Raw genomic sequence first — 27,963 nt, 5'->3', positions numbered from 1 at the left:
GTTTCACTCATTCCCTCTATCTTCAAGGGAACTCTGAAACCATTCAAGCTTAAATGGCAACTGCATAAATGAGATCCCAAAAGCCCCCCCCCCAGGGAAGACAATCCAGGAAAACAAGGCATGGCAAATTTGTGAATGCATGCATGGAGAGAAAAGGCCTGGCCACAGATGTTTGTGTGGACAGAACCAGTTTACCAGTTACCATAGAACTATCCCGCTTGCTTTTTCTTTAAGATGTGCTTAACTCTTTCCCATAACAAGCGGAGGTTCTGACTCCGTTGACACCCCCTCTCGCTGCTTTTGAAAGCAATGTTGCAAACTATTCCGGCAAATTTAACTGAAGCAAAGCCCAGTCGTTATTATTTAGGCTGTTTCTTCAGAACGGAGGAGAAGCCAGAAAATTGCACAATAACTTAAACCTGTTTTTTTTTTTTTTGCAAAATTGGTAACCAAGGGAAACCAAGGTCACACATCAGCACGAGTGGTGCACCTCTTACAGTGTGAAATAACTCAATTCTCTAACAGGTTTCAGCAGGAAAATAGCAGGATTCTTCCCCACCCCATCATTACAGTCTACTCCTGTGTACATCTTGCAACACTGCATTGGCCTGCGATCAGCACATCTCCCTATCACATGAGCCGCCCTGGCATTAAGGAGTGCATCATTAACAAGGTGATACAGACAGGCAGACCCTAATCTGCAGATTAAAGCAAGGGCCCCGCCCTGCCAGAGAGCAACAGTGCTAACCACATGCATGACAGCAGAGACCTTGCTTGCATGCAAACAGTAGTATTGCGCAAAAATTAGCTGGACAAGTGCAGCATGTGGGTGCTGTTTAAACATGGAGATGTTTGATGCTCTCCCTCCAATCATTTTGAAAGAAACTGTTGGAAGAATAGCTTCAGAATTTTCCTTCTCTTTTTGCCATCCTTGCATTTTCTCCTTGCTGCAGTCTCAAACTGTCAAATTCCTTCACTCCTACTATGCCAGCAGCGGCTATACGACGGCAGCACTGATATCTGTCCTTTAATCTAATCTTATTAGGATTATTTATAGCAGCATGTCCGTAACTCTCCAGACACAACGCTCAATTCATTTTTGAATCCATAATTATCCCTATCTTCATCCTGGCATCTCTTTGGTCGTCCCTATCCGTCAAAGTGTAAATGCTTCGTGCGTTGGTGGAAACAAAAGCTCTGATAATCACAGAAGAGCAGCACGTCGCCACATCTCGCCAGATCAATGAGTTATTTATTTACTGACACCTGCAGATGTTAGTTTCCTTTTTTCTTTCGTCTTTCTTAAAATAAACAGGATGGGTTCCAGGAAAGGATTTCTTTCCGTGTTTTACTACATTAGTTATCCAATTTACTCCCAGTATATCTGCCAGAAAATACACGACAAGTCAGTGAGAATTCAACAAAATATTTTTAATAGATAAAAACATTTTTTTTTTACTCATCACAGCTCAATGGAAAAGGAATCACACGCCGTTACACATGTTCAGAGCGAAGGTGCAGGGTGGTATGCAGTCCTTGGGGGCAGTGCCTCAGGCGCTTTGTCCTGCCTTATCCCCCCCCCCCCCGTTTAATTTCTCACTGATAAACAAGACAATTACGACAAAAAATGCTCTTGGAATAAGAATGAAGGTGCAAATTCTGATGAATATCAAATTCTCCTTATATACAATTCCACAGTGAGTACAAAAGGAAACAGTTTAAATAGTGACTTTCAATTCAGGTCGTGCTTACAAGTATATTTACACACTTCAGAAATATCTGTAACTGAATTTCAATTTACACAATATCATCATATGTAATTATATTTTGAATAGTACCAATTTCATCTATTGAGAGGATCAAGGGCCAGGATGAGGCCTTTTAACATGCTGTAGATGAAGAGTGGGGTGGGGGGGCAGTTCCATGTAGCACATGATATGGTGTCCCCAGCACGTAGCACATCAACTCATCCGCTACAGGAGGAAATGTTGGAAATAAACATTAAAAAAATAGAATTTTGAATCAAAAGATAGCTTTCTCAGGTTGAAAACTTAGTCTCAATTGAATAGATGTATACACTATCATATAGCCGACTGATAATAAGCACATGCATGTCTAACTGCATATGGCTGTCCGTTTATTCACCATTATCTTTATCATAAATATTACACATCATATCCAGGGCAGAGGTGAGAAAATAAATGTCAACATCATGTATTTACATTTATCTAAATAAGTGACAAAGGATGAGCACCATATTTCTGGCACTATATTTCGTCCTATATTTTTTTTACAATAAATTATTTTCACTCGCGGTTAAAACCCTCCAGTTATTTAAAATTTGATTCTCTTGTAAAACTTTATTACATAGGAAGTACAGACAGGCACTTGACCTACAGTGTTACAGTTATATGCTACTCAAAGGGTCTCTCTGTCCCCGCCTATTCATACACACTGCGAGGGAACCTGCATAATATCTTACGGGGAGTTCACGTCTTCATCATCTCATATGGCTTTCTTTTCTGTTGTTTAGTAATAATAAATAATCAGTGTCGTTACCTCGGGATTTGGAAAATAAGAGAATGCAAACACAGCAACTATTTAACAAAACACCGTCACTTAATTCTGAGAAATTCAAACCAAAGGTTTTCATCGGCTCGTGCTACGATGGAGGCTTTTTAATTGGATATTTTGTAAGTAGGTTAGCTGCATGTCTCAATTGGGGACATTAGCTTTACATCCCTTTAGGTTTAGTTTCATCTTACGGTTTCTGACATGCAGGAATACCAGTGACCCATTCAACTTGGCACAAAGCATATTCATCTACTTTAAAAGAAGGATGCTGCATGCTGCTCAAAACTGACACTCTGCTTATTTTTACACTCTGCACTCTTATTTTTCACCCGTTCTCAAAAATAACATCGTCTTTCATGGTATTTATACCACTGATCCATAAGGCTGAGGGAGGACGACATGCAAGCCCATGTTGGCACTGTTTGTATCTCAGAAAGGCCCGATGGGCACTTCTGTCGAAAGTGCAGTAATGAACACCCACGTGTGAAATCCGTTTGGGCAGAGATCGGTGTCTGTGCATCAGTTCATGTCGATGGTGTTAAAGACCCACTCTGTGAACTTCTTGAGTTTGGCGGAGGCGCTGTAGGACTCCTCCAGGAGACGCTGGTTGTCCTCCCTCAGGCTTTCGACCTGAGCCTGCAGGGATGCCTTTGCATCCTGCTCCTGGTGGCGACAAAATATTGGGAGCGATTTGATGCTTGATCCGCGTACAGCCTGCTACGTGTATTTTCAGTTTACCACCAAATCGCAAACTCACCTTCTGCAAGTTCTCCTGCAGCGCCTTTACCATAGACTCCAGCTGGCTGACCTTTCCCATCCCACTTCCTGGACTCTCTCTGTAAAATGGACAAGGAAAGCAGGGGTTAATCTGAGCAACAGCCACATCTGGCGTTTGCAATAAAGGGTTAAGTCGCTGATTTTATTCAGTCAACCAGAGTGAAGGATTAATTAGTGGCATCAGCTGCTGTGATCTTTCCTCGCAGTAAAATCTGCACACTGCTGGACACTCTTACCCGGGCGATGGCTGTCTCAGCGGGGCTGCCTGGGGCTCAGCCTGCTGGGGGCCAGAGGCTGCACTGCTCTCAGCCAAGGAGCTCTCCTCTTGGGCTGCTAGGAAGACCAGCCTCTGCTCTGAATGACACAACGGATGACACGTATCATTAGACCGAGAGAAAAAAAAACAAAGCAAAAAACACAGACAGACGGACACTGCCCTCTTCTGGTGGGAATAAAGATGGCATTTTGAGTCTTCTGCAACGCGTTACACAGAGGAGTAACATCATTTTCGCTGATAAACATACGGGCCTACCCTCAAACGCTTTGGCAGCATCCACGAGGTGGGCCCAGTCCAGCGGGCCAGCGACACCAGTGTCCGGCAGGGGCATGAGGACGGGGTCCTGCAGCTCGTCCACTGAGCTGTCTTGGGCCGACAGGTCTCCTGGGAAGGCAAGATGACAGAGTTATTACTCACTATTCAGCATGCGTATCCTTTCTCACACAGATAAAGCAAGTATGGGTTCAGCTAACGGGGATGGTTTCATCTCAACTGGTAGTTCAAGCCTTTGAGAGTCTGGTTGTGTTTTGTATAGATCAAGATTCAGTTACTCACTATTGTCAGACTTGCTATGCACACAGGTCATATTATCCTGCGTTGTTACTTTTGTTTTAACCATATGGTTTATCACATTCATCGATCCCCTAGGATTGTCCTACTAGAGTCACCCAGAGATTTATGCGATGCCCGCCGGCTTGGTCCATGGTGGGCGGTGGGCGAGCGCGGCATGGTGGAGCAGCTGAACAGAAGGTCAGTGGGCGTGTCCCGTGGGCCGCCGGACGATGGCTCCCGCTGCCCGCTGTAAATACTCTCATCCGACAAGGTCCTCTGGAGGGAGCGGCGGGATGCGAGTGGACCCGCAAACAACGGCTTCAGATTGGGAAGAAACACAGACAGGACTCAGATAAGAAAACGGCAGGAATATTACAAAAAGTAATCAACCATTGCTTTTAAGATTATTTGCTGGTTATTGATTAACTCTTTCAAAGTTGATCAATAACATTGGTATTGTGTTTATTTATATAACACCTGCAATAAGCAGATGGTGACGCATGATAGACATAAAATGTCATAACCGGGCATCTTCCGACAAACTTCTCTATGTTTTATTAACTAAAAACGCACTTATCCGTTTTCAGTTCAGTTTTGTCGTGTTAATTCAGGTCGTTTTTGACGTGATGATAGCAGATTCCTACTGAAGTACGAGGACGCCTCATCAATAGTCACTGTGTTATGTTACTAAAATACAAACATGGAAATAGACATTCAGGCAGGGCCATTTTATTACCTTCTCTTCGCTTGCAGTTGGTGGAGGACTGTCAAGAGTAATAAGCTTCTTCAAGTCTTCCTCCAGACTGGATTTGGCAGTGTGCCGCTGGGGCGACTGTGCGCCCCGGAGATTGGCCCTGAGCTGCGGCTGACCCCCCAGCAGACCATCACTCTGGTGCCGCCTGGAGATAAAAAACAATGTTAAACTTGGAGGGATAGATTTTAAATCCAAATAAGACATATTACATTAAAAAACTAGTGACGCAAAGTTAATGAAAGTAAAGAATGAAACAAATCTGTTCGACCTTCCTCTCAAAATGTGCGTTTAACTTGCCCTTGATGCTACACTTCACCAACTAATAGCTTAAGCAGGGAAACTGGCTTGTTGAGCAGCTGTTTAGTGGGAAAACAGCAAATGTCATCAACTATTAAACATGATGCAGTCACTCTTTGGGCTAAACAACGAGGCATCGCTCCCTTGAATGAATGAGAAGTTGAAATCTTGAAAATTACTGTTTATTCTCTCTCTTCCGGGATCCAAAAGACTCAAAAAGTAAAAAAAACAAGGCGAGAGTAAGAGTTCAAGCTTGACTTCACCACACGGAGGCAGTGTTGGCCTGCTTAACAGAAGCATTAATAGGAGGCAAGCATTCAGGGGACAACATTTTAATTCCTTCACCCACTCCCTCCAACATCCACACTACAGGAAGCATCATTTTCAGCAGGAGGGCCAGTTTGAAACATCTGAAGCTATTTAGTCAAATTTATTTCCATCTTACTTGCGAGTGCTTCCGAAGTCCACCGAGTTGACGGTTCCCCCGGGTTTCCTCCAGCCAATCAGGTACTTGGATGTTGCTCCATGTCGAGGATAAAAACTCTTACTCACAGGGGACTGGCAGTCCTGGGATGTGGGTGAGGTGGCTGCAGCAGCTAGTTCGTCCTGCGGTGACGTGGCTCTGCAGCCCTGGCCCATCGAAATCCCTGAGTGGCCAGAACTCTGTGTGCTGAAGAACGGGGAGATGTATGCATGCTTAAAAAAAGACATCACAGACTTTGATGTATATGTATTATTATTATACGAGCAAGATAAGCAGGTTACAGCTATAGAAAAAAAAAAGCAGTGCAGCAATGGTTGTCTCAATTATCTCCAATGAGCGTCACTAAAACGCCATTAGAAATTAATTTCTCCCAGGTGGAGACATTACTTATTGTTCAAACTGTCAGAATATTTTAACAGTTGCATTCAAAAACATATTGAAACGTTTGAATATATGAAAACAAACACAATCGTTTCAATGGCTACCCTGTTCCATCACCACACATCTCTTTGTTTCATCTGACAATTGATACAATTTTAAGAGAGAGAAAATAGGACACAGTGTCTTTGCACAGCTTTTACTGCAATTCATATTCCTCTGTAGGTTTGTACAAAAGCTTCAGTATTCAAACGTTTGGATGATACAGGATATATACAGACTACATCTAATCAATAGCTGCGTCTGTCTCATTTTGGCGGCCGCATCCTTTGAGGGCTGTATTTGAAGCCTGATGGATTCCACCAGCAAAAAAACCCGGCTGTCCCATTCACCCTTTGAAAGACGCAGCCCATCTTTACATTTCAATATTAGTGCAGGCAGGGGCCCATATACCTCAGCTGCCAACTGTTGACTGTAGCAGAACAACAAACCTGGAGTGGGAGGCATCACTCAAGTTGTAGGAGCCGCCATCGGGAGCAAGGGGAAAGGCTGATGGACTCTTCATTGGAATCTCACTGCCTCCAACGGCGACAAGAGCATCTGACGTGGAAGCTGGTGTGTCTGCGGCCCTCTGGCCTCCAATGTGGTCATCCTGCCACGGAATTTTGTCTTTCCCCCCAAAGGCATCAGAAGAAGATGCTGTGCTGCTTTGCGTTGCCGTGAAGGAGGTGGTATCAATGCCGCTGTCGGCCGAGGTACCCTGTAGGTAGCCATTGAGCTCAAGCTCGCTCCGCACTCCTGAACGTAAACCCACTTCATACCACTTTTCATCGCTGTGGGTGGAGCTGGAGGCGTTGCTCGAGAGAGTATTGCTGCTTGACTGCCCAGATGAATAAGGAGCGTCCAGCTATTGAGATGGGAGGTTACATTTGTTTTTACAGCACTAATTTCATAAAAGCACACGTTTGTACCATGCCACCATAACTAGAAATAGCATGCTGCTTGTTGATTCGGACTCACTTTGGAGCCTTTGTTGGGAGACATGCGGCTGCTCTGCTCTGATGGCATGAAGCGAGGGATCGCTGCCTTGGAAACCACAGTTTCTGTAAGCAGCAAAGACTTTAGACAAGAGACACCTTTCACAAACACTCAGACCACAGTATGGGAATCCTCACCACCACTGGCTTTATCCACCAGATTGTCTGACCCTTCCCCCTGCCCGGATCGGGACCACACAGCACCAGAGCACATTTTGGTGCCATTGACCCCCTCACCTGCAACCGGCTGCACAGATGACACAGCAGAGGGGCAGTTGTTGTTATTAAACCTGGAGAGAGGAGATGAGGATGGTCAAATATCTCACCAGGCAATGCATCTGACCAATGTATTTCTAATATGCAACCCACAGTGAGGGTCAGGACTTACCCATCAGGCATAGACTTCTGCCTCCAGTGGTTGGCGCTCATGGTCTCTGTGCAGGAGAGGTTGGAAGGGGAGTTTGTGTTGTGCAGTGTGCGTCCCATCATGACGGAGCAGGCCAGAGCGTAGTTGTCGTTCCCTGGAGAATATCTGAGATGGCACAAAAGGTGTGTCGTTCAAGGCAAAGGGGACACTGAAAGCAGACAGCTGTGTGATCAGTGCGCCTGCGACTTTCTAAACGACACTGTGCTTATTTTGTGACCTTTTGGGGTTGAGGGGTCGGCCGTCGCTGGACACGCTTCGGGGAATAGCAGCACTGAAGTCGGGAGGCGGAGCCTTGATGAGCGTCCCTCCTGTGCCGGCCACTCGCGTTTGAGGGCTGGACGAGGTGCGGGGCCACTTTGTGTTGTTGTTGGCGGGGCGGAAGGGAAACTTTAAGTCGTAGGGCATACCCTCCTTGTGGTTCTTGTAATCCACTAGTGGCATGTGGTAGATTTCTGAGCAGCCTCTGTTTGCACATAAACAATTCTTTGTAAAGCTCAAAAATAAAACGACGACGTGAATAAACGTTTCTCTTGCATCTGATCATCTTTGTCCACCGTACCTGCGTGGCGTGGAGTCCTCATGAGGAGGAATAATAACCACTTTGACAGTAACAGAGGTTCTGAGAAGGTCGATCATCTGTTCGTGAGCCAGTGAGGCCACCGCCACTTTGCAAATCTCCACCAATCGGCTGCCCTGCCTGAGCCCAGCCTGCCAAGCATAACCATAGGGCTCCACCTCAGCGACGATGCCCTCGAAGTTGACGTGGAAGCCCAGCTGGCCCAGGGCATTCCGGCGCAGCGTCATCTCAGTGGTCTGACTACCTCTCGTCAGCAACTGCATGAAAGAAGAGTGAGGAAGAGCAGAGAGGCAAATCAAGGAGAGCACAAGAAATACGCACTGAATTAAACTTAAACAACTTCGTAAAAAGTATTCATGTGATAGTGTTTAATAGATGGTATGTTCTGATATATTTTAAAATCCAGCCAAAATTAACTTTAATCACACTCAAGCTGAGGTACATATTTCAAATTCTATGAATACAAAATAATGTAAATTATTGGGTAAGGGTCAGACAATGGTAATCAGGCACCCCGTCTAGCGCTTCCTCTGGGATGTTAATGGAAAAGTAAATAGTAATTACTGCAGAGCAGGAATAAATCACAGAAGGAGCATTGTCTCAGTTAGTTCCAGCGCCGATAGATATGATGATGTCAAAAAGAGAATCATCGGACAAGACATACACCCACAAAAATATACAACAAATAGTACATAACGTATCCTCCATTCCTTTTGTCGGTTTAGAGTAGTAAATACTGTTTGGGAAATACACAGTGGAAAATATTAGTCAATTTAAGGTCATATTAAATTCAACAATACGTATTTCTTTTTTTTCTATTTTGGTACAACTGCTGCTAGGCGGACAGATGTAATATTCCCACACACATTGTGGGACTGGAAGTCAATGAAGAAGTACTTAGTACCTACATACAACACGCCAGCGACAGGGAAATTGGTTGCTCAATTTAGAAACGCATGTATTCTACTATACAGTCCTTTTATCTGTTGGATAACTTTTCAGCACAAGTAAATGTAAATACACAGTATGTGTGTATCTGTTGTGCTACAGTGGATGGTGCGTACTAAGACAGTAGTGGCGCCTCACTCACCTCCAGCCTTTTGACCACCTCTCCAAAGTCTTCCGTGTTGTTATTGATGGAGCGCAGAGATACACTCTCCCCACGCTCATAGAAGATCTTCATAGAGGCGGGGCTCCCAGTTGACCAACCAATAATGTCCCGTGTGGCGCAGTTAAACACAACTGCTTTGGCCTCCTGATCCAACAGTATGATGAAGTCATTCGAAATGGCCAACATGCATTCGCGTTCAGCACCGGCTACCTGATCTTCGGCATGAACTTGCCACGTCACGGCCCCGAGGCTCCGGAGTTCCGCCCCGCTGTATGGACGCACCTTCTCCCGTCGTTTGTGTGCCAGAGAGATGAAGGGGAACTTCCCGGTGGGCTCTACTGGAGTATTAGTCACATGACGTTCTGCCAAGTCCCGCAGATACTCCTGCCTTGTCCGTGTTGCCATGGCACCAAACTTATTTGACTTGTGGGCTGCGTTCTCAGCGTTTATGATTTTGCTTAACAGGAAGTCCCTGAACACGGTGGACTTGGGGAAGGTCACGCCCTTTGGGATTGGTGGGCCAAAGGAAGGAACGTCCTGGGAACGGGTGACAGCCACACTGCAGAAAAAGAACAAGAAGGAAATGGGCTGAGGTCATGCTACAGGAGCGTCAACAACATTACGATGCATATCTGATGGCTGTAATGTGAAGCCGGATTAATGGGTAATAGTACCTCAAACTAGTCTCCTTCAGAGAGGAATTTATCATGTTAACTTTCTGAGTACCGTGTTAATGTCAAAAAATGAAGCCATGTATTTGCAAAAAAGCAGTGCAAAGTGTATAGTATTGTACAACTATACCAAATACAGTTGCACAAATACAATTTATAGTATTGATTTGCATATCGTTAGCCTCATAGCATAGTTACCCAAGTCTTAGGCAATTACTCTATGACATGTGAAGGAATAATATTTATTTTTTATTGTATTTGATGTTGAGGGGAAGGGCGTTTTTTATATGTAATTGAGCTGTTTCTTATGTTACCGTCATGTTATTGTGTCTCGTGCTTCAGCTTGTAAAACAACTATCTGGTCTGAGATAATAAAAGACAAAACTAAAGATGTTACTCAAACTCAAAAAGGTTTGAAGGACAAAAAGCACTAAAAGCAGCACGTGAGCTTGTAAAAACAGTGGAACCCTCATTACACAATTTTCCTTCAGGTATTGTTAACCTGTCCTTTTGACCCGTTTTACTTGTGAATATAGAGGAGGGCGTTAGTCTCTCCTCTTGTTACACTCTACTGCTCCTATTCCATTTGAACACAATGCCTGTCCTTGAATTACTATAAATTAGGGAACAGGTGCAGGTAATGCTAATACTGTCTAATATTCAGCAGAAAAGTGTAGAACAAATTCATTAAGGCGTGCTACCCAACACTTTGGGATAATAATTACTTGCTTTGTAAAATCTGCACCATTTTTACACCAAATAATATCTAAACAGTGCCCACTATAAAGCATGAAGGTTATTCTAGAGGGTACAATGATACAGCAGATATAAATAAAGTCAGCTGCATATAAACTAAAACCTCGTGATAACGAGGAAACCAAAACGTGGTCTTGGATAAGTTGATGTGACAGTTCTGACAAGTCTCCATCCAGTCCATTAAACAGATACCACAACCATAGCCTGTAGCGGAAATGTCGTAAAGCACGCCTGACTAAACCCAGCATTCAAATACTATACATCCTATCCCAGCTGACAAGCCAGCTCCCAGAGCCGACACCCTGCCAGCCTCCGATACGTCACGCTGTGGAGAAGCAATGCTGAGGCTAGAGCTAGCAAGCAGAAATGGCCTATGCTTCCCAAACAAAGCTTTAGTTATGCAATCTGCTTTGCTGGGCCTGTGTGAAATGGAGGCAGCAGATTATCACCCTGCTGGCCGTGGGACACTCACTCCTCTAATGCTCTGGTCTGGCTAAATATGACTTGAGCATTATCTGAAATCTCAACAGCAGAGAGGTTATTAAAAGCCAGATGGCTCAACGAATCGGAGCATGGTCTTTATTAATAGACATTAGAGAAGTGAATTATATATACATAATCTTTGCTAAAATGTAAAGAATATTAAATGATGAAAAGGCAACCACTGTGTGTGTTTACGAGTCTGTGTAAGCATGATGTGAGTTAATGTTCACAAACGTGTGACCAGCAGCAGCTGTCCGAAATCCAGTTAATGGCAAAGTTAAATCACTGCATGAACTGTTCTGCATGGCTTGAATAATTAGCACACCACAACCACAGACTCTAATAACTTACCTCCGGGTTTCACCGTAAGGCAGTGATGCATCCTGAGTATTGCTGCACAATACCCTGAAAAACTAATGCAAGCATTTCAACAATAACACAAAACTATTCTGTAGTTACAAGATATGTCCCTCAGGATTGTGGAGAAAAATCCCTGCATTCCCATGACCCAGATGTTTTCCAAGTCATTGGAGAAACGTATCAATGGTAAGACTCATGAAGAATAGCCAGGAGTTAAGTCTTCTTGTATGTTGCATCGATCACGCTGGGAGAAATTCTCTCTGGGATGGGTACCTACATTTTTGTCAAGGATTCTGTATCCTGGAAAAACAGGAGAACAAGCTTTTCTCCTTTCTTTTTTCCCCAAAGAGTATGCTCCACAAAAATGCTCCCTTTAGCAAAGAGCCAGCTGAATGAAGGTGTCCATTAGTCCATGGGGATGTAATGGCTCCGAAGACAAAATTAACTTGTAAGAGATAGAAAAAAAAAAGTCATTGAAAAAGAAAAAGAAAAATTAGGCCTAATTTCATGTGGCTGTGAGCTGTGAGACAAAAGGCTGGCCGGACTCGTCCACCCCTGAGAGGGACTGTGAGCTATAAGGGACTGAGTGAGTTCTCAGCAATCCTGCCTGCTCACATGGATGTCTGGTGAAGAGAGCACTTCATGTGCATGGCGCTAACTCCTTCAGACCACTGCGGCTCACGATGCCCACAGGCAAAGTGGCAGGCAGGGAGAGGAGGAGGAGGGAAAAGAGGGGGGGGGGGGGGGCTAGTATTATACGAGTGTGTGTAGAGTGTGCTTTTGAATGAATTGCACTGACAAAAAGGTGCATGTGTGTGTTTGTGAAACTGTGTGCAAGAGAGCATGAGGAAGAGGTAAAAAAAAAAAAAAGAAACACAGGAGGAGCAACTGTGTGTGTATACTATCTGCATATTCAGAGCATAGAGATTGCAGTGTGATCATCACAATGATGGCTCAACCAGCACAAGTGAGGAAGAGGAGGAGGAGGAGGAAGAGGCCTCCCATCAGTTGGACAGCTACTGCAGCGATAATCTCATTTAATGATCATAATCGTACAAATGTTTACGTATACAGACATGAACTTAAACAAATGAAGGCGGGATGGTCACGCGAAGGGCCTTTTATGTTGGACCCATGCCTTCAAGTCAATGCTTTTTGTCTTAATGCTACCTCGATTAAAACATCCACATCGCTAGTAGCGCTGAAAAAGATGGCATGCTTTTATGGCTCCCATCAAAATGATTCAGCAGTGCAATGAGATGGGGGAGCTAAAAGCAGATCTTTATTCAACATTGCTACTTGGGTATGATCAGTCTGGACTTAAAATCGCAACGGGTCTCCTCGTGCTAGTTACATATATGTTGACAGCTGGCTGGGCTAGCCCCGACCTCAGTGCCATACACGTCGTTCTTCCCAAACCTTTGGATTTTTATGTATTCAGGACACATTTCTCATTACTGCTCAATCTAATATGAAGATATTTAAAATAAAAGCACATTGCATTGTGGTCTTCACATATATTCTGTACAAAGCGAAGCTGGATTGATTACTTGTGCTAAGTTAAGCCATTCCTCTGGTGCATCGTCTCTGCTGGTCCTATTCAAGTCTCACCTGTAACATGTATTGTCAGAGCGTGGATCGTGCACCCGTACGATGATGAAGACATGTTGAAAGTGAGAGCGAATGGCTTTCGGGGTGAAAGAGTGAGCGCCAGGCTCCTGGAACACGATGGTCACGATGTCATTTCCTATGTGGCGCTTCCTCAGCAACTAGTCATTGGGGGAGAAAACTGTGTCTTAATAGGAGAAGGGGAAAAACAGATATACTACACATACTGCCCATTCTACTTATTGCCATAGGATTGCAATTTCATCTAGTGGTATACCATAAAGGCTTAGCTCTTCCTCTTTACCTGTTGCTTGTTGTTTGGTGTGTAAGGCAGCAGAGTCGACACATGGAACATGATCTCATAATCTTTGTAAGCTGTGTACAGTGAGTGCGTGCCCGTAGAATCCGCTGCAGGGAAAAAAAGGCAAGATGCATGATTGACATACGCATGTATGCATGCTAGAAATTAAGTAAGTGTAGTTGGGATGTTACTTTTGGTGTCCAGCTGGGCTCTGTACTTGGTGAAGCCCTTGAGGCGAACCTTGTCCCCCAACAGCTGGAGGAACTCTTCCAGGGCGGGACCAGCGGTCTCATTGTTGTACATCTCCTCCTCAGTGCTCTGCCCTGCTCTGCAGTACATCACCCCCACCTTAACCTGAAAACTCAGCTGCGTGCCGGTCAAGATAGAGACACAATCGTCCTTAACAGTTCAAGCCAAGAAAGTGCTACATGAGAAATCGTACATTCTAATTCCAGCAAGCAATTTCAAAATAAAGGTTCAAATTCTGCAACATAAAACTCTGTTTTAAATCTTGTCAAAATGTAGGTATTCTCCTCCTACCCCTTGTTCATCCAGTTTCATTAATTGCTCAGTGACTTTGGGTGTGTTTAGGGCCAGTCTGAGGCAGGGCAATTCTAGTTCTGGGAGCAGGTACTCCAGCACATCTTTCACCGGCAGCCCTCGAGTCGTGTTGTGTTTAGAGGTGGAAGGTACTGCATCCTCCAGGATGGAGCCACGAAGAGTTGTCAGCTGAATGGAAATAAATTACAGCGGGGTGATGGAGCAGAAAGGAAACATCTCAGGAATCCTTGACATGCTGTGAACCTTGAAGATGGAGCATACTGATAGCAAAACATTCCAGACCTGACACCCATAAAAAATAAAAAAAAAGACATGGCTGCAGATTATAAAAAGTAGTATCATCCTCTTTAGCTTTAAAAAGGCTGACAAAGAATAAAAAGACAACTTTGACTCAAGGCCCTCAGGTAAATATTAGGCTGAGCTGAGAAAGATTCTGTGTACACAAAGTCTGCATTGTCCTGGGTCCGGGGAGTGAACTCCACCACTAAGATAACATAAGCAGCTGGAATGGGCCGAGGATTTCCTTCTTATAAGTTTGAGGCTGTGTTCACAATGGACCTGTTTACCCCATTGTAAGGTAGAATAGAGGGCGGGGGTTGAATGAAATGCACCTGTCATACTACAGTACTTGTAGTACTGAGGCAGGACAATTCTAGTTCAGAGAGTACTACAGTAACTTGTCTTCCTTGCTTCTTGCATTGACGTAAGTAATGTAATTGAACAACACAGATATTCCATACAGATAAACGGGACAAAAACCTGGAATTGATTGCAATGTTAACGACGGTGCTGGTTGAAGTGTGGGAAAGATAAGACGCTGTGGCTGACCTCACTGGTTCTAAAGATGAGACGGTAGTTATACTGTTGGCCGTGCTCCTTGTCCTCCTCCAGCTTGTCCCTGCGCAAGCTCACTGCCACTGGACCCAGTGAATCGTCGATCCCAAAGTAGTTCCAATGGTCTGAGTAGCAGACAGCATCACAGAAATAGGTGAGACTGACAATGATATGTCTTTCAGGGAATATCAATGATGACTGCCTCAAACAACACACATTCACGTGCATGTGAGCATGTAGTGTAAAAATGAACCTTACCATTGAGATAGAAGAACTTTCTATAGTAGTAGGCTCCCAGGTCCACATGCTCCACTGTGTATTGTTTGCCTTTTTCGCCGAGTGCGCCGAGGCCTTCCTTCGGCCCCTCGAGCACTGCTACTCCAGCGTTTGAGCAGTGTGTGCTCACAGATGTTTCATACATGTTTACTTCCCCATTCAGAGTCCCTGAACCACTATTACCTGCTCCACCACCCACAAGCCCATGATATCCTGCTCCCAATCTGAGCCTCACGTTGCAATCGGAGCCGATCTCATTGCGGAAGCAGGGACAATTTAGCAGCATTTCGTTACTCTGTTCATCCAATGCATCCTGACTCGGACTGCCCCTGGAACTCAGCTCCTCCTGGCTTCCACTGGGAGAGCTGTAAGGCAGGCTGTGTGTAGATGAGATGGTGGAGGAGGCCGAGGCCACAGCAGCAGCAGACGCCCCCGTGGTGGTGTTTTTCCTTTTGCATGCAATCTGCCGCATCTGAGCAACTTCATTGAGGTCAAACAGAATGCTCTGAACATCATAATGGGCAAAGCCTTTTTGACACACCCAGGGTTTGAAAGGAGGTGCATTATCCTCTGTCCGGGTGTCCTCTAGGTCAGACCCTGCTCTTGGGGAGTCCGACTCACCCCGGACATTCCGAAGTTTGCGGAAAATGGACTCACCGCCGGTTTCTGATTTAGTCCTTCGCTTTGGGGGCTTATCTCTGTCCTTGGCTCTAGGAGTCTGCCCATCTACTGCATCCTCCTGAAGATCAATACAGGCATGTTTAGACCCCACAGTCAGCATGTCCTCCAGTTTCTCTGGAGCAGGGCTCCGCTGGTCAACTTTTCCACCTTGATAGCCCTTAAGCATTTCAAAGAAGCTCTCTCCAGATGCTCCGTGCTGATCTATTGAGGAGGTGCTACCATATTCACGATGAAGAGGAGACCATTTGGCTCCTGATGGCGAGCCACAGTCCTCTCCACTGTCCCCACTGCCGTCCATCTCAGTGATCATCATGTCACTGTTGCTGCGCTGACGGATGCGTCTTTGTCGTGGGGTTCTCTGCGCAGGGCCTCGATAGTCCCCTGTGGCTAGGTAACGGGTGTCTGGGCTGTAGTTGTTCGCTTGTGCCTGGGTTCTATTCTTCAAAGTATTATGGATATTACGCAGCATTGAGGAGTCCTGAGGGCTCATTATAGATCCCAACTTAATGTGAGTTTTTCCAGCAGGGGGAACATTAGCTGTTTCAGGCTCTGTGGTCGAGTGCCATACAACCCCGGATATATCTTTTCTAGGTGGCCAGTCAGCCACCCGAGCTCGGACGCCCATTTTAGGCACGCCTGTGCTCAAAGTGGAATGGATGTTGTCTGTGCGGTTTGGCACAGCCCCCCCATTGACCATAAGGTGGGGGCGGGTGTAAAACTCATCAGTGGCGGGGACAGAACCCCCAGCGGTGTGCTCCATGGGTGGGCACTTCAGACTGGTCGTGTCACCAGTGCCAAAACCTAAAGGCACTTAACAAGGAGACAAGGATGCCTCTGAGAAAGGATGATGTTCCCTTGACATGAGAAGGTTGATTGTTTGGATCAACACTTGAAGAAATAAAAAGGTGGAAAGAGGCCAGCCCACCTTTGCAACACTCAATTCTGCATTGTGCTTCAGCAACTGAGTTGCCTCTTCTACTTTATCTAAATCCACATAAAAGACCTGAAAATAAAAAAAATAGATCTATTAGCACATATGTTAAGAACAAATAATAATAATAAACAAACTTATTTCTGCAACTCACAAGAAATTACCCTTGCTTTTATGAGATTGTAAAAATGAGGCACAAGGGTGAAAAGCAACCGCACAGGGTGTGGTGCAGTGGTTGTGCAAAAATTAGGCAATCAATACTTCCTGAGGTCGGAAAGGAGACAGCGAGTTTAAAAAGTAAAGAGCACAGAATGCTAAGGCCTGTTTGCAATTATTTTAAAATGTCTTTGGTGAATAAATAAAAAAGCGCTTCAATGGATACACAAGATTTCAAGAATGTCATTGAAGTCCTGCAAATAAGCTTCATGAAATGTCATAAGACCATGTGATACACAAAAAAGATGTAACGGACGGATGAACAACAACAGAACTATGTGGAATCAAAGTGGTTGAACATTTTCTAATAGTATATTTTGAGGTATCAAGTGTCTTTTTTAACACAACCATTATATTGAAGTCCTTAACATGACAGAAAACTCGAGGTAAGCATTTTAATACGTACTGTTTTTAATCACTTGAAAAATTCTTTATCAATACTTATATATAACATGTGAGCAATGTAACCTTCATGCAACCTTTCCTGTGAAAATGTTTGAGGGTATCAGCTGCTTCCTGTCTCTAGATAACGAGCGATAAACGGATGAAAAACACAAACATATCTACAGAGCAGAGTAGGGGTGTTTTTCCTTCAGAACATTTTATGAGATAAACAGAACATTTTATGAGATAAAAAGTCCCTGACATGTTTGATTTCAGATAAAGGGGATCATTTTAAACAAATTACAGAATAAGCATCCAAGGAGAGACATGAAAGCCGAACCAAATCCAAAATGAGTCGTCTTATATTTCCTTGAAAGTTTGAACAAAATAATGCCTTTGCCATAATAACTTAATTTGTCCGAAGAGAGTAAAAAGATAACTAAGCTGACATTCTAATAAACCTGTTCAGGATTTATGTCAAACCGAGATTATCATAATGCTCTGAGCGTCACTGCCTTTCTGATTCTTGGCATGTCTGAATTCTCTTTGCGTGTCCATTTAATAGCTAGCATTCTTCAATTCTAATGCAGAGTTGCACTTTTCTATCCAAGCTGTGCCTAAAAAGCAAAGACGCCCTTTGAAAGTCATCTGAGAAGTGAGTGATGAACCTCTGGCTGGCAAATTGCACCAATTTGGCAGCGTGACACTCGGGAGATTAAGGATCTGCGCCTGGCTGTGGCTGTGATCACATTTACCACTAGCTGTCAGTGTGCTGTGACTGGCCGCCTACAGCACAAGCACATTTACACATCAATCCAATATCAGGACCAACTTCAGGTCAAACAGAAACAGAGGACATGCACCTGTACTTTGAACAAAAAAGTAAACAAAGACGAGGATGTTCCTATGGGCAAAAGAAAAAGAAACAAAAATGGAGATGGGTGTTCTCTAAACAATGACGTTTGGTTGATCACCTCAGCATTGAAATAAAAGTCAAAAAAAGAGTGGAGTTCCTTAAGAAAAGCATCACCAGCCAGCAATCAACACCAGAGTGCATTCTGACAACAATCCTCTCAATCCGTGCTTCTAGTTCAGCAGAAACCTGTCGCTGTTTCAACTTTTTAAACCAGTAGTGAGCATTTTTCAAACAGTTAACGATAATGGCTTCTCTGTCTTTCACACCATCAATCTTTCACGGGTTTTTTTCACATGCCCATGGGACATTTTTAGATCTGTTGACAAAACAGTTAATGCCCTGTCTTTGTGACCTCTGACCTCCAAGCTGATCAGTCAAGCAAGCGTTGAACAAAGCAGTGATATCATTTAAAATCCACTGCCATAAACTTTTTTGCAATGATTGTAGAGATAAAAAAATAAAAAACACTTATATTACAACTCTGCTTACATGTCTTACAAATGTCCCAGGTAGCGGAGCCCTCTGGGGGTCATTGAGACAAAACCCATGTGAATTATATTTATATTACCTATGGAATTACAGGTAATCAGTAAAACAGTTTAACACAGTAATGTGAAACCTCAGTGACATTGACTTAATCAGTACTTCAAAACTATGTCACAAAAAGATTAGAGCAAGAACAAGTTCCGAGTCATCATCAAGATACAGCAGGTGGTGCTCCGCGTTCTCAGCGCCTCCTGGGGGGAGGCACAGTTGCTGAGTTGGCTTGGCTTGCTAACGTCCCGGGGAGAAAGGACAACATGTTGGATTTAAAGGACTCTTTATCCTTGGTTTCCAAACAGAGGGGAATGAAGTTTCCCAGTAGACTGGCCAAGGGTCTTCAAAGTAGAGACAAAAGAAACAGAGGATTGTCCTACGAGCTTGTAATTACTGCGTGGTTCAATGGGGCTGAGGGGCTGGTTGGCTGACATCATTGGCTTTAGAACAGTCCAGTGGCTTTTGCTGTTTCCTAATCTTTCCCTGTTTGAAAGGCTGACTGGACTTTCTGAGAATAGACACAAAGGTCCCTCTGTCCTGGCTTTAGTAGGACCAAGGCCCCAGTCCAATATACGTAGTGAAGTCTTTGAAAATTGCCTGGCATGGGAAACTCTCGAAAGCTGTGTACATGAGTTCCACCAGGAAATCCAAATTAATAAAATGCAACCTGGAACTGAGGACGCAGAGATTAATCAAATAAAAAAAATGAAAACAGTCATGAAAGAAATGGAACAATACAGTTGTTGGACAGGACCAGCTTTATAACAAAAAAGCAACGCATTAACCACTTTTACATGACGTCGTCAGCGGCACCTAATGGTTGCAGTTAAACTTCAACCTCTTCCATTCCACTCAACTATTATTTTGAAGGATGAGTGGAACACTTGGGTCTCCACACATCTATAGAGTTGTAGCCTTATCACGACTACCCTCACGCACAGGAAGTAGCAATGCATATTCATAACTCCCCTGTGTCTGCTTTGCTCTTTGTTTAACGTAGACTTCCCCTTCCTGTATGTGCATCTGGCTAAGACCCAGGCACAAAGCAGTCCATCTCAACTAAGAACACGATGCCTTCAAAAGGAAAAACGAGCAGGCCTGCTGGCAAACAAGCGAAAGCAGCATCACCCAACTGTGAGCAGGAACTCTGGAATTCCACCAATCTCAATGTAGGAAGTGATGAATGTCTGTGAAAGGGAGGGGAGATAAGCAGGGCATGTTCAGACAAACTCTTTGAGAGAAGTGCGACACTGACTTTCCGAGTGAACTTCACTACAAATACGGGCTCGTCGTCTTTCTCTGCAGTTGACCTCTACGGATGGTTGTGATCTATAAAACACGAGCCCCGGATGAAGTGGGATACCACAGTGACATGAATTGTTCAATGACTATATACATGCAAAGCAAACACCACGTGTTATAGCAGCTGAGGTGGTAGCAGCATCAGCGCTAATCTATTAGCTGCCCCGTCAAAAACTAAAAGGCATCCGACTGATCTAAAGCTAGCAAAAAAGCACCAGGAACTGCCCGCATGCATGTCTTTCATGCTGCATAAGATTCTGCATCAGATTTGACGATATTTCATGCAAGCTCAGATTCAAGCCTGTCAGGTTTTGAAAGTTGTGCACGGTATATAGAAATGAAGTGTAGGCAATGTGCTGCTACCTGAAAAAGAATGATGCATTCTAATGAGGTGACTGCCTGGTTGGGAGCTTAAAAGTAAAAGTCTGCTCTGGGCTGTACTTTCCCTCTCCCTCCCCTCTATGCCTGCCTCTGTTCCAAGGACTCCATTAGTCAGACGAGTCATAATGTACCTATATGAACAGGTACACACAGGCACAAGGGCTCTCACAGATACAGAAAAATCAGAAGTCTGAATGTGAAACAGATGAGACAATTTGGCTCTTAAGAATGAACTCAAAAGCTATTTTAGGCAAGACACCAAAATCCTTTTTGTTTTTCCAAACATCAAAGACAGAATTTTTCCGCCTCCATTCAACCAGAGATGCTGTTTCTGCAATGCCTGTCTCAATATGACTTTTTCGCTGAAATTACATGTTTGAATTATATGTTTTATTCCTATAAAGCCGTTTATCTCCAATATATGGAATAAATTAATCTGAATTTTTCAAGCTCCTTTACAAGAAAGGTTAACTTAATTTAATATCAAATGACATAACTAGAAAATAAAAGTTTCCAAATGCATCTTGAGAAATTAATCATGACAACTCCTCCTCACTCCTTCCCTACAGAGAAAACATTCTACAAATATACCCACACATGCCGTACATCAAAGCTTTTCCCTGGATCCACCTGCACAGATTTCTCCAGTTGAAACAGATTTGTGATTATATATTGGGAATATATTCTCCATGACTGCAGATTTAAAAAAGAGACACTGCCTCCTGGGAAATGTTTGTCACTGACTCTTTCTGATGGCAGCTACTATAAAAGGCTGCACGGTTAAGGTAGTTATACATTAGTTTATTATGCAATTGTTGTATGGCGACATTGTAGCACACAATGCTGTCGCGAGCTGCGCTTTACCTGGCTGAAACCAGCACCGGGCTAAGACCAACTCCAGAGCAAAGGAAGCACTTCCAGGGAGTCTGTCTTGTTTAAACAGGGCAATCCATGGTGCTTAAGAGGAAAATTCCTCTTTTCATTCTTCAAAGGGTAAAAATGCCTTTCGTAATACCTGAAAAGCAGACAACATACGTGCAACAAAATGCCCCCGGCTCCGGTGGGGCTTGGTGATCGTGTGTCTGTGTGTGTGTGTTTTCGGATGCAGGGGTTTCCATCAGTTAAGGACTGAAATTAAAGGGACGAGAGTAGCAGCAGTGTAATTAAGAGTGTTGATGCAAGGAGGAGGGCTGAGTGAATAGTTAGTGTTTGCCGTCTGTAATTCAGCCTCTCCACGTGCCAGAAGACACCGGGCCCAAGCCCTGATGACAGGTTCTCAAACCACGCAAATCACAGGAGAACACAAAAAGAATGAGACCAGCCTTAAAAAAAACATACAATTAAAATAAATTGAAACTAGGAAGCAGGCAGGATAATGCATAAGAATTAAAACCCATCAGTAATTTAGTAATAACATGATGCTGGATCCAGATCTATTAAGACACTTAAATGTGTGTGAGGGGATCTATCTGAGCTACATATTGGTGGAGGTGCCTTGGTGCTTCCATTCACTACAGTGCTCCAGATACACATTTATTCTCTCAAATCTGGATTGTGGTCCAGATCTGGATCCAAATTACCATAATAACGGGCCATCGTGAGTTGTCCATATCTTGGTATTTAAATTATGATTGGTCGTTCACTGATTCTTATAGTATTGATTGATTGGTGGATATCTTCCTTGCCACAAGATCTAATTTCAAATAGTTTGGGAATGACATGTTTGTTCATTTCGGTGGGGTTGTCTGGACAGGTTGTGACAAGGTGATATTATGGAAGAGAAGCAGCTCTTTAATCAGACATTTTGGGACGGGTCAGGCCAGTGCTAAACAAACATGAGAAGAATGCTGAGCTTTTACCACAGGCTGTGCGAAAGTCCCCCCCCCCCCCCCCCCACCACCACCCCGCATCAAATCCAACCTGCTCTGAGAATCTTTCAGAGTTCTTTTTTAGATCTATCAATATATCAGCAGCTGCTTGGAGAACAAATTAGCACCTCTGCAGCAATAGCGACAAAACACATCAACTAATTTGAGTGCTCAGATGAAAAGGTGCAGCCGCATGAAAAAGTCTAACGCTCGCCCACAGGCTGATGTCGGTGACAAAGGAGCACATGAGGGAAGAAAAACAGTCTGAAGGAAAGCACAGCCACACACCCCGGAAGGCCGGCGTCAAGGTGAAAGCGTCATTAATGTCCCCCTAAATGACCAATAACTGATGTGCTCCCCGCAAGGCATTTAATCCGTGTCTAGCGGACAAGATGTTCTGCATGAGTCTGATGTTAACCCTTAAATATGTGTGAGGATGGAAGCAGAAAAATAAAGAATGGGATCTTGCCAGCTAAGCAATTTAATAAGGAAACACAATAGAATGCATGTGCTGCAGGGGGGGGGGGGACTCCTCAGTGTGACATAGGGACCGGTGCAATGAAGAAATGCTTATTATCTTCGCAGGAAACCTCGGGGGGGGGGGGGGGTTCATCGCCATGTCTCCGGAGAAGCCTGGCTACGTGCGTCCCCTACAAGCCTGGAGGGCAGCCCAATTCCCCAACGGTGCGAAGCTTCGATGCGCCACATCGAAGTATTTTTCTAAATGTACCTAATGAGGTCACAACAGCAGCATAGCAAAGAATTCCACATAAACCACTTCTAGTAATTGATTTCGGCCAGTGCATAGCTCTGAACACCGCCAGTCCCCTTATGAGCAGTATGAACATAAAGACTGCAATAAGTCAGCTAGTGTTGCATAACATGGTCGTCCTGCTAAATCACCGTCTGTGCCAGAAAATGACAGGGCAAACCTGCACACGGTGCTGCACTGCATGCCCTCAGAACACCCCAGCTAGCTCTGCAACCGAGGTTCATCACGCCTTGCTCCCGAGCCAGTTCCAAGAAAGCCACATTTCATTTGAAGTAGCAGCCTAGGGCGCAGCACTGTCGATACCCTCAATGCCGTTAAAGGCGAAGCAAACCAGTGGAATTGACACGGCAGTGAAATGCAAACAAATTAAGATCGGTTTTGTTAATCGCACTGCAGACAGGCTGGCAGAAATGCATCCTCACTCGTCACAGGGGAGGAATGCATGCCATTATTTGACTGAAGCCTTTAATTTGTGTTGTCCAAATTGCTTCCCTGACTCAAGTAATCATCCAATCACCTGATCCAGGTCTGCTCAACATGAGGCGGACATCCGAAGTATGGAGGGGACCAGGTTGTGTACGAGAACAGGTTTTCTCTTTCTTTCAAGTAACAAAACTCACATACGAGTAAAATCCCCCCCCCCCAACATGGCAAAAAGACCATCATACCTCCTCTAATAGTAATAGCAGTTAGCATGTGTCAAATTTTGCACTTGCATTATACAAAAGAACCCCATTTTTGCATTTATACATATCTGCTTTCAGGTTCGAATGTGCTTCTTGCGACACAAAGCTGGAGGCCGGGTATCCAGGAATACATAAATGAAACGTACAGGAAACAGGCAGCAGCAGAGGAAAGGCTTGGGAAGCAGCCGTGTTTGTTATTAACCGGCTCTATCTGCCCTTTGCACCTGAAGCAACACGGAAGAAGCCAAAGCCTAATTCATCACACACACCTAACCTAATCACTTTAACATCATTACTGGGTTGTTTGCGCTGAGGTAACAAAACTGCAGCGGGAGCTTTTCCTCTGCACTTCAGTCTGTCCGTCTGAAACTCATATTAGTCCAAAAGGAAAACTCATCTGCATGGAGCAAAGGAAGCCTTTTGCTTCACAGAGGTCTCGCTCTTCCCTCAGCTTCAGTAACAGCAAAGCAGGAACTCACCGGGTGGAAATGGATTCCTTCATTCCAAAGGATGTGGAATTTCAGAGCAATATGGGGAGGGAGTTTTTTTATTTTTTTTGAGTACAGGAAACAAAGCTTAACACAAACTTTACCAGGAAAGCTTTTAACGGTTTCAGACGACTCCTACCGAGATTGTTCAGGAGAAAACCTCACATGTCGTACTTTTACTGCAGCATTCCTGTTTAAGTACACGTCGCACTGTAAAAGCAGCTCCCGAAAACCAACAGACGCAGTTATAAGCATGAGCATAAGGAATGAGGACAAGCTGAACGGACCTGTCTATGCACTGAGATCGGTTTTGAGCTCAGCCATGACCAAGCCCCAACGCATTCCTGCCTGCTTCTCGGGTTTCCGTCCACAGGAGGCATCCCAGCAAATTCTCTGTGGCTTTTTTGTGTGTGGGATTATTTTCCACTGCTGCCCACATGGGCTTTGTACAGGGCACGGGCCTGGAATTCTGCATGAATGTTTTGGATTCATCGCTGAGAGGAGTTCTCCAATCCACTCCAAAGAGCAAGCACGCCAAACACATAGACAGTTAAAGTACTGGCCAACATGTCTAGACAATAGCAAGTATGTCATCACAGCACGGCAGCGAGGAATAGCCGGGAGCAACATGTCATCATCATGGCAGATCAATGGAAAAAAACAATTTCACCCCCTTCCCTCACTTTATACTCTTTTAAAGAAGCGGGTATTTTTCTTTCTGTGTCGCGGTGTGCTATTTTCGGCACGTATTGGGGTTTGATGGGAAGGATAAAACGGGGGGAATTAGACACAGAATCCGGTGCCAGCATGAGTGAGGCAGACCTGGCAAAGTTGGGAAAAGATTTTGATTTAGCACAAACAGCGTGACTGCAATGCTGAGCTAAAGTGCTTTTGCACGCTTGGTCATTCACCAATTCCACATGCCATATCAAGCCATTCAACATTTGATTGGTTCAGGATGAAAGCAAAACATCATGCATGCTTGAGATGTGTTCTAAATCCAGGAATGAACAGCCGTTACTGGGAGGGTTAGGGTTAGGCCGAACCCCTGACCTGAACAGACCCGTCTATGAATCATCGTTCACTGCATTAGACTCATTTCATTAAACCACCTGAAAGGAGAGCTGCTTGATGGAATATGTGCATCTTCACAATCTGATAACTTTCAATCCTCAGGTAAAAACAGACATCATCTATTTTCCTATAGCAGCAAAAATGTCAAGTATGAATACAATTATGGTTTTCCACATTATTTAATAATAAGGTTTTATAATCAGTTCCACGGGGAGGCACACGTCAAAGAAACCTTATGAAAGCCAATTCAACTGAAAGAAAGTATCATGGGATGGGGGCCTTCTCAACTGGAGATTAAGTCTCACAATAACTACACAATGAACAAAACTTTGCGCACGCACGCACCTCGTAAATGTCCAGGTAATGATATTTCTTTGGCGCATGCACGCTGCATCCTCCTGCCACAATCAGCTCATCTCTTGTCATTACGACAAAAACCGTTAGTAAATTCAGTGATTAAAAAAAAAAAGTCACACTTAACCGTCTGCAACACACACAAAAAATAACACCATGTTGTTTTGCAAAGCGAGCGAGGAAGCTACCTTAACATAAAATGATGCTAGCGTATTCATTTTAATTTACCTTCCTGTGGCTGAAAGGTCTAAGTTCTGACACGCTCGTGCACCACGGCAGGTCTGCTATTCCTGCTGAACTACCGGAGTTCCTGCGAGTCCTACAGAAGGTCTGCAGCGATCACTGCAGCGCCCGGATTGGCACGCGTTTCTGCAATGTCAGAATACCCTACACTTTGAAGCAGATGGGGTGAAAAGGAAGGGGATTTTCCTTTGTCTGCACGAATCTGGTGTGGCAAAAAGGGGATTACGTCATCACTATTGTAGCATCCAAGCCCTCTGCTTTCCCCTGTTGGCTGGTTTACAGTGGACCGTCCATTCCGGACAAAGACAGACCATTCACACAGTTAAACCGACAGGAAACACAAGCCTGTAGTGTAGTCACATGCCATTACAGTCCATCTCATTAACATCCCAGTCACCAGGAAGAATGATACGAGTAAAAAAAAAAACACACACACACAAAAACGTATGACTAGGGGCTGACTAATACTGCTCAGACACATCACTCATATCATGACAGAGTTCCCTCTTTTCCTAAAGAAGAAATGAGAATATATTTCATGTTGTGTCACCCCTCATGACTACGTGACTCAGTTGTGTGTCTGACACAGACAAACAGGAACGAGCCTTGTAGCTGAGATCATGTTGGATCATCCAGAGCCGTATTGCAAGGTCTGTCTTGTCCGGTCTGTCATTAGTAACAGAGGTGACAGAGCAGCCAATCAGGATTCACTGCGGATAAAGGTTGAGAAATGCTGTACATTTATAACCAGGAAGCTATGAAAAATAATGCCACCTATTTGAAATCAATAAAGAATGAGAAAAAAAATAACACCAGCCAGAGAGCCCCTCGTATCCACCACTGCTACTGCCACTCACCAATAGTACCAATGACTCCTGGCCATAGTACACGCCATGATGTCTGCCCGGTGCCAGACTAATAGTAGCATCACCGAAGGTCTTGGATTCACGTGTGATCATTTCGAGAGTGATCAGCAATAACGATATTTTCCCGTTACAGCGGAACTGGATCTATATTCAAGATAAAACTTCTTGGATGAATAAGCAAGCCGACAGGCAGCCCACATAACCTCCACCAACAACAATCATAAGTAATCCATGATAACAAGCTCATCATTTGCTCCAAATATAAACTGTTAATTCAGCATTTCATGATGGCTTCTTACGCATAATTACAGCACACACATACCACTGTGGCAAATGATGAAGCAAGCACAATGCTTCCCTTGTTGTTTTCCTTTTATCTTTGCTCAAGCTGCTCCCTTCGGGCCAGCGCACAGGAGACAATGGGAAAATAAGTTCAATTTAGCAACAGGAAGCTTCCCTCTGTGAATGCCAGCGCGTTCGAAAGACTCTAACCGTTATTAGAACTTGACGAGTGAGACGCATTAAAGTGAAAATCACAACTGTCCTCCGGTGCTGTAATAAATCAGGGGGGTGGATTATTTATATGGATGAAAAACTTGAGAATCAATTGCTTTATTATTTTTTTTGGGGGGGGGGGGGGGGGGGAACAATCACATTTGCATATAGATTCAAAAGCAGCACGAACTAGTCTTCCTAACAGGCTGGTCTTAAAACCCATGGAAGTCTTATCTTAACCTTGAATGGCAGTTTGGTCAACAGCATGAAGCAGACAAGCTGACCTACTGATTCAAACCGAGCACGTGTGTGTGTGTTACGTTTGAATTAGAATCACATAGAAAAACAGCAAGGAGCAAATCACTGCAAAAATAATAATAGTAATAGATATGATTTTAAAAGGGATCAGGACTGTTCTAGGATCAGTCATGCCCACTGCAGGATAACTAAGCCTATACCAAGAATGCTAAAAAAAACATGATCCTTGCCCAAAGCTGAAGCACCCTGGAGCTGATACTGGTTTCATCTCAACCTCCATAGTTCTAACTGGGTTTGTTCCAGCTGATGTCTTGTAAATGTGCTCCTTTCCGGACGCAGTTTACCTGGCTGACATTGGTCCACCACTGTGACGACCTGTATTCTCTGTGGACCCCATAAAATAACCATCACTGGAG

At 44.2% G+C, this 27,963-nt stretch overlaps 1 protein-coding gene across 1 annotated transcript; it reads right to left on the bottom strand.

The window, feature by feature from the left end:
• Positions 1 to 1,433: 1,433 nt before the first annotated feature.
• LOC137907712 (signal-induced proliferation-associated 1-like protein 1) lies at positions 1,434 to 26,887 on the bottom strand. Its single transcript, XM_068752070.1, has 23 exons — positions 26,786 to 26,887; positions 17,976 to 18,093; positions 15,078 to 16,577; positions 14,814 to 14,944; positions 13,965 to 14,153; positions 13,616 to 13,790; positions 13,428 to 13,531; positions 13,127 to 13,284; positions 9,225 to 9,804; positions 8,117 to 8,391; positions 7,775 to 8,020; positions 7,519 to 7,662; positions 7,269 to 7,420; positions 7,114 to 7,196; positions 6,585 to 7,000; positions 5,677 to 5,901; positions 4,917 to 5,079; positions 4,297 to 4,498; positions 3,884 to 4,012; positions 3,588 to 3,705; positions 3,332 to 3,410; positions 3,056 to 3,237; positions 1,434 to 1,973 (listed from the first exon to the last, which is right to left on the bottom strand). Exons 1-22 carry the CDS (start codon positions 26,885 to 26,887, stop codon positions 3,094 to 3,096), a joined length of 5,433 nt encoding a protein of 1,810 aa, XP_068608171.1. The 3' UTR covers positions 1,434 to 1,973; positions 3,056 to 3,093.
• Positions 26,888 to 27,963: the final 1,076 nt, after the last annotated feature.

The sequence above is a fragment of the Brachionichthys hirsutus genome, chromosome 18 (assembly GCF_040956055.1).
Source record: "Brachionichthys hirsutus isolate HB-005 chromosome 18, CSIRO-AGI_Bhir_v1, whole genome shotgun sequence".
Classification (NCBI taxonomy): Eukaryota; Metazoa; Chordata; class Actinopteri; order Lophiiformes; family Brachionichthyidae; genus Brachionichthys; species Brachionichthys hirsutus.
This window is presented reverse-complemented; position numbering and strand designations above follow the sequence as displayed.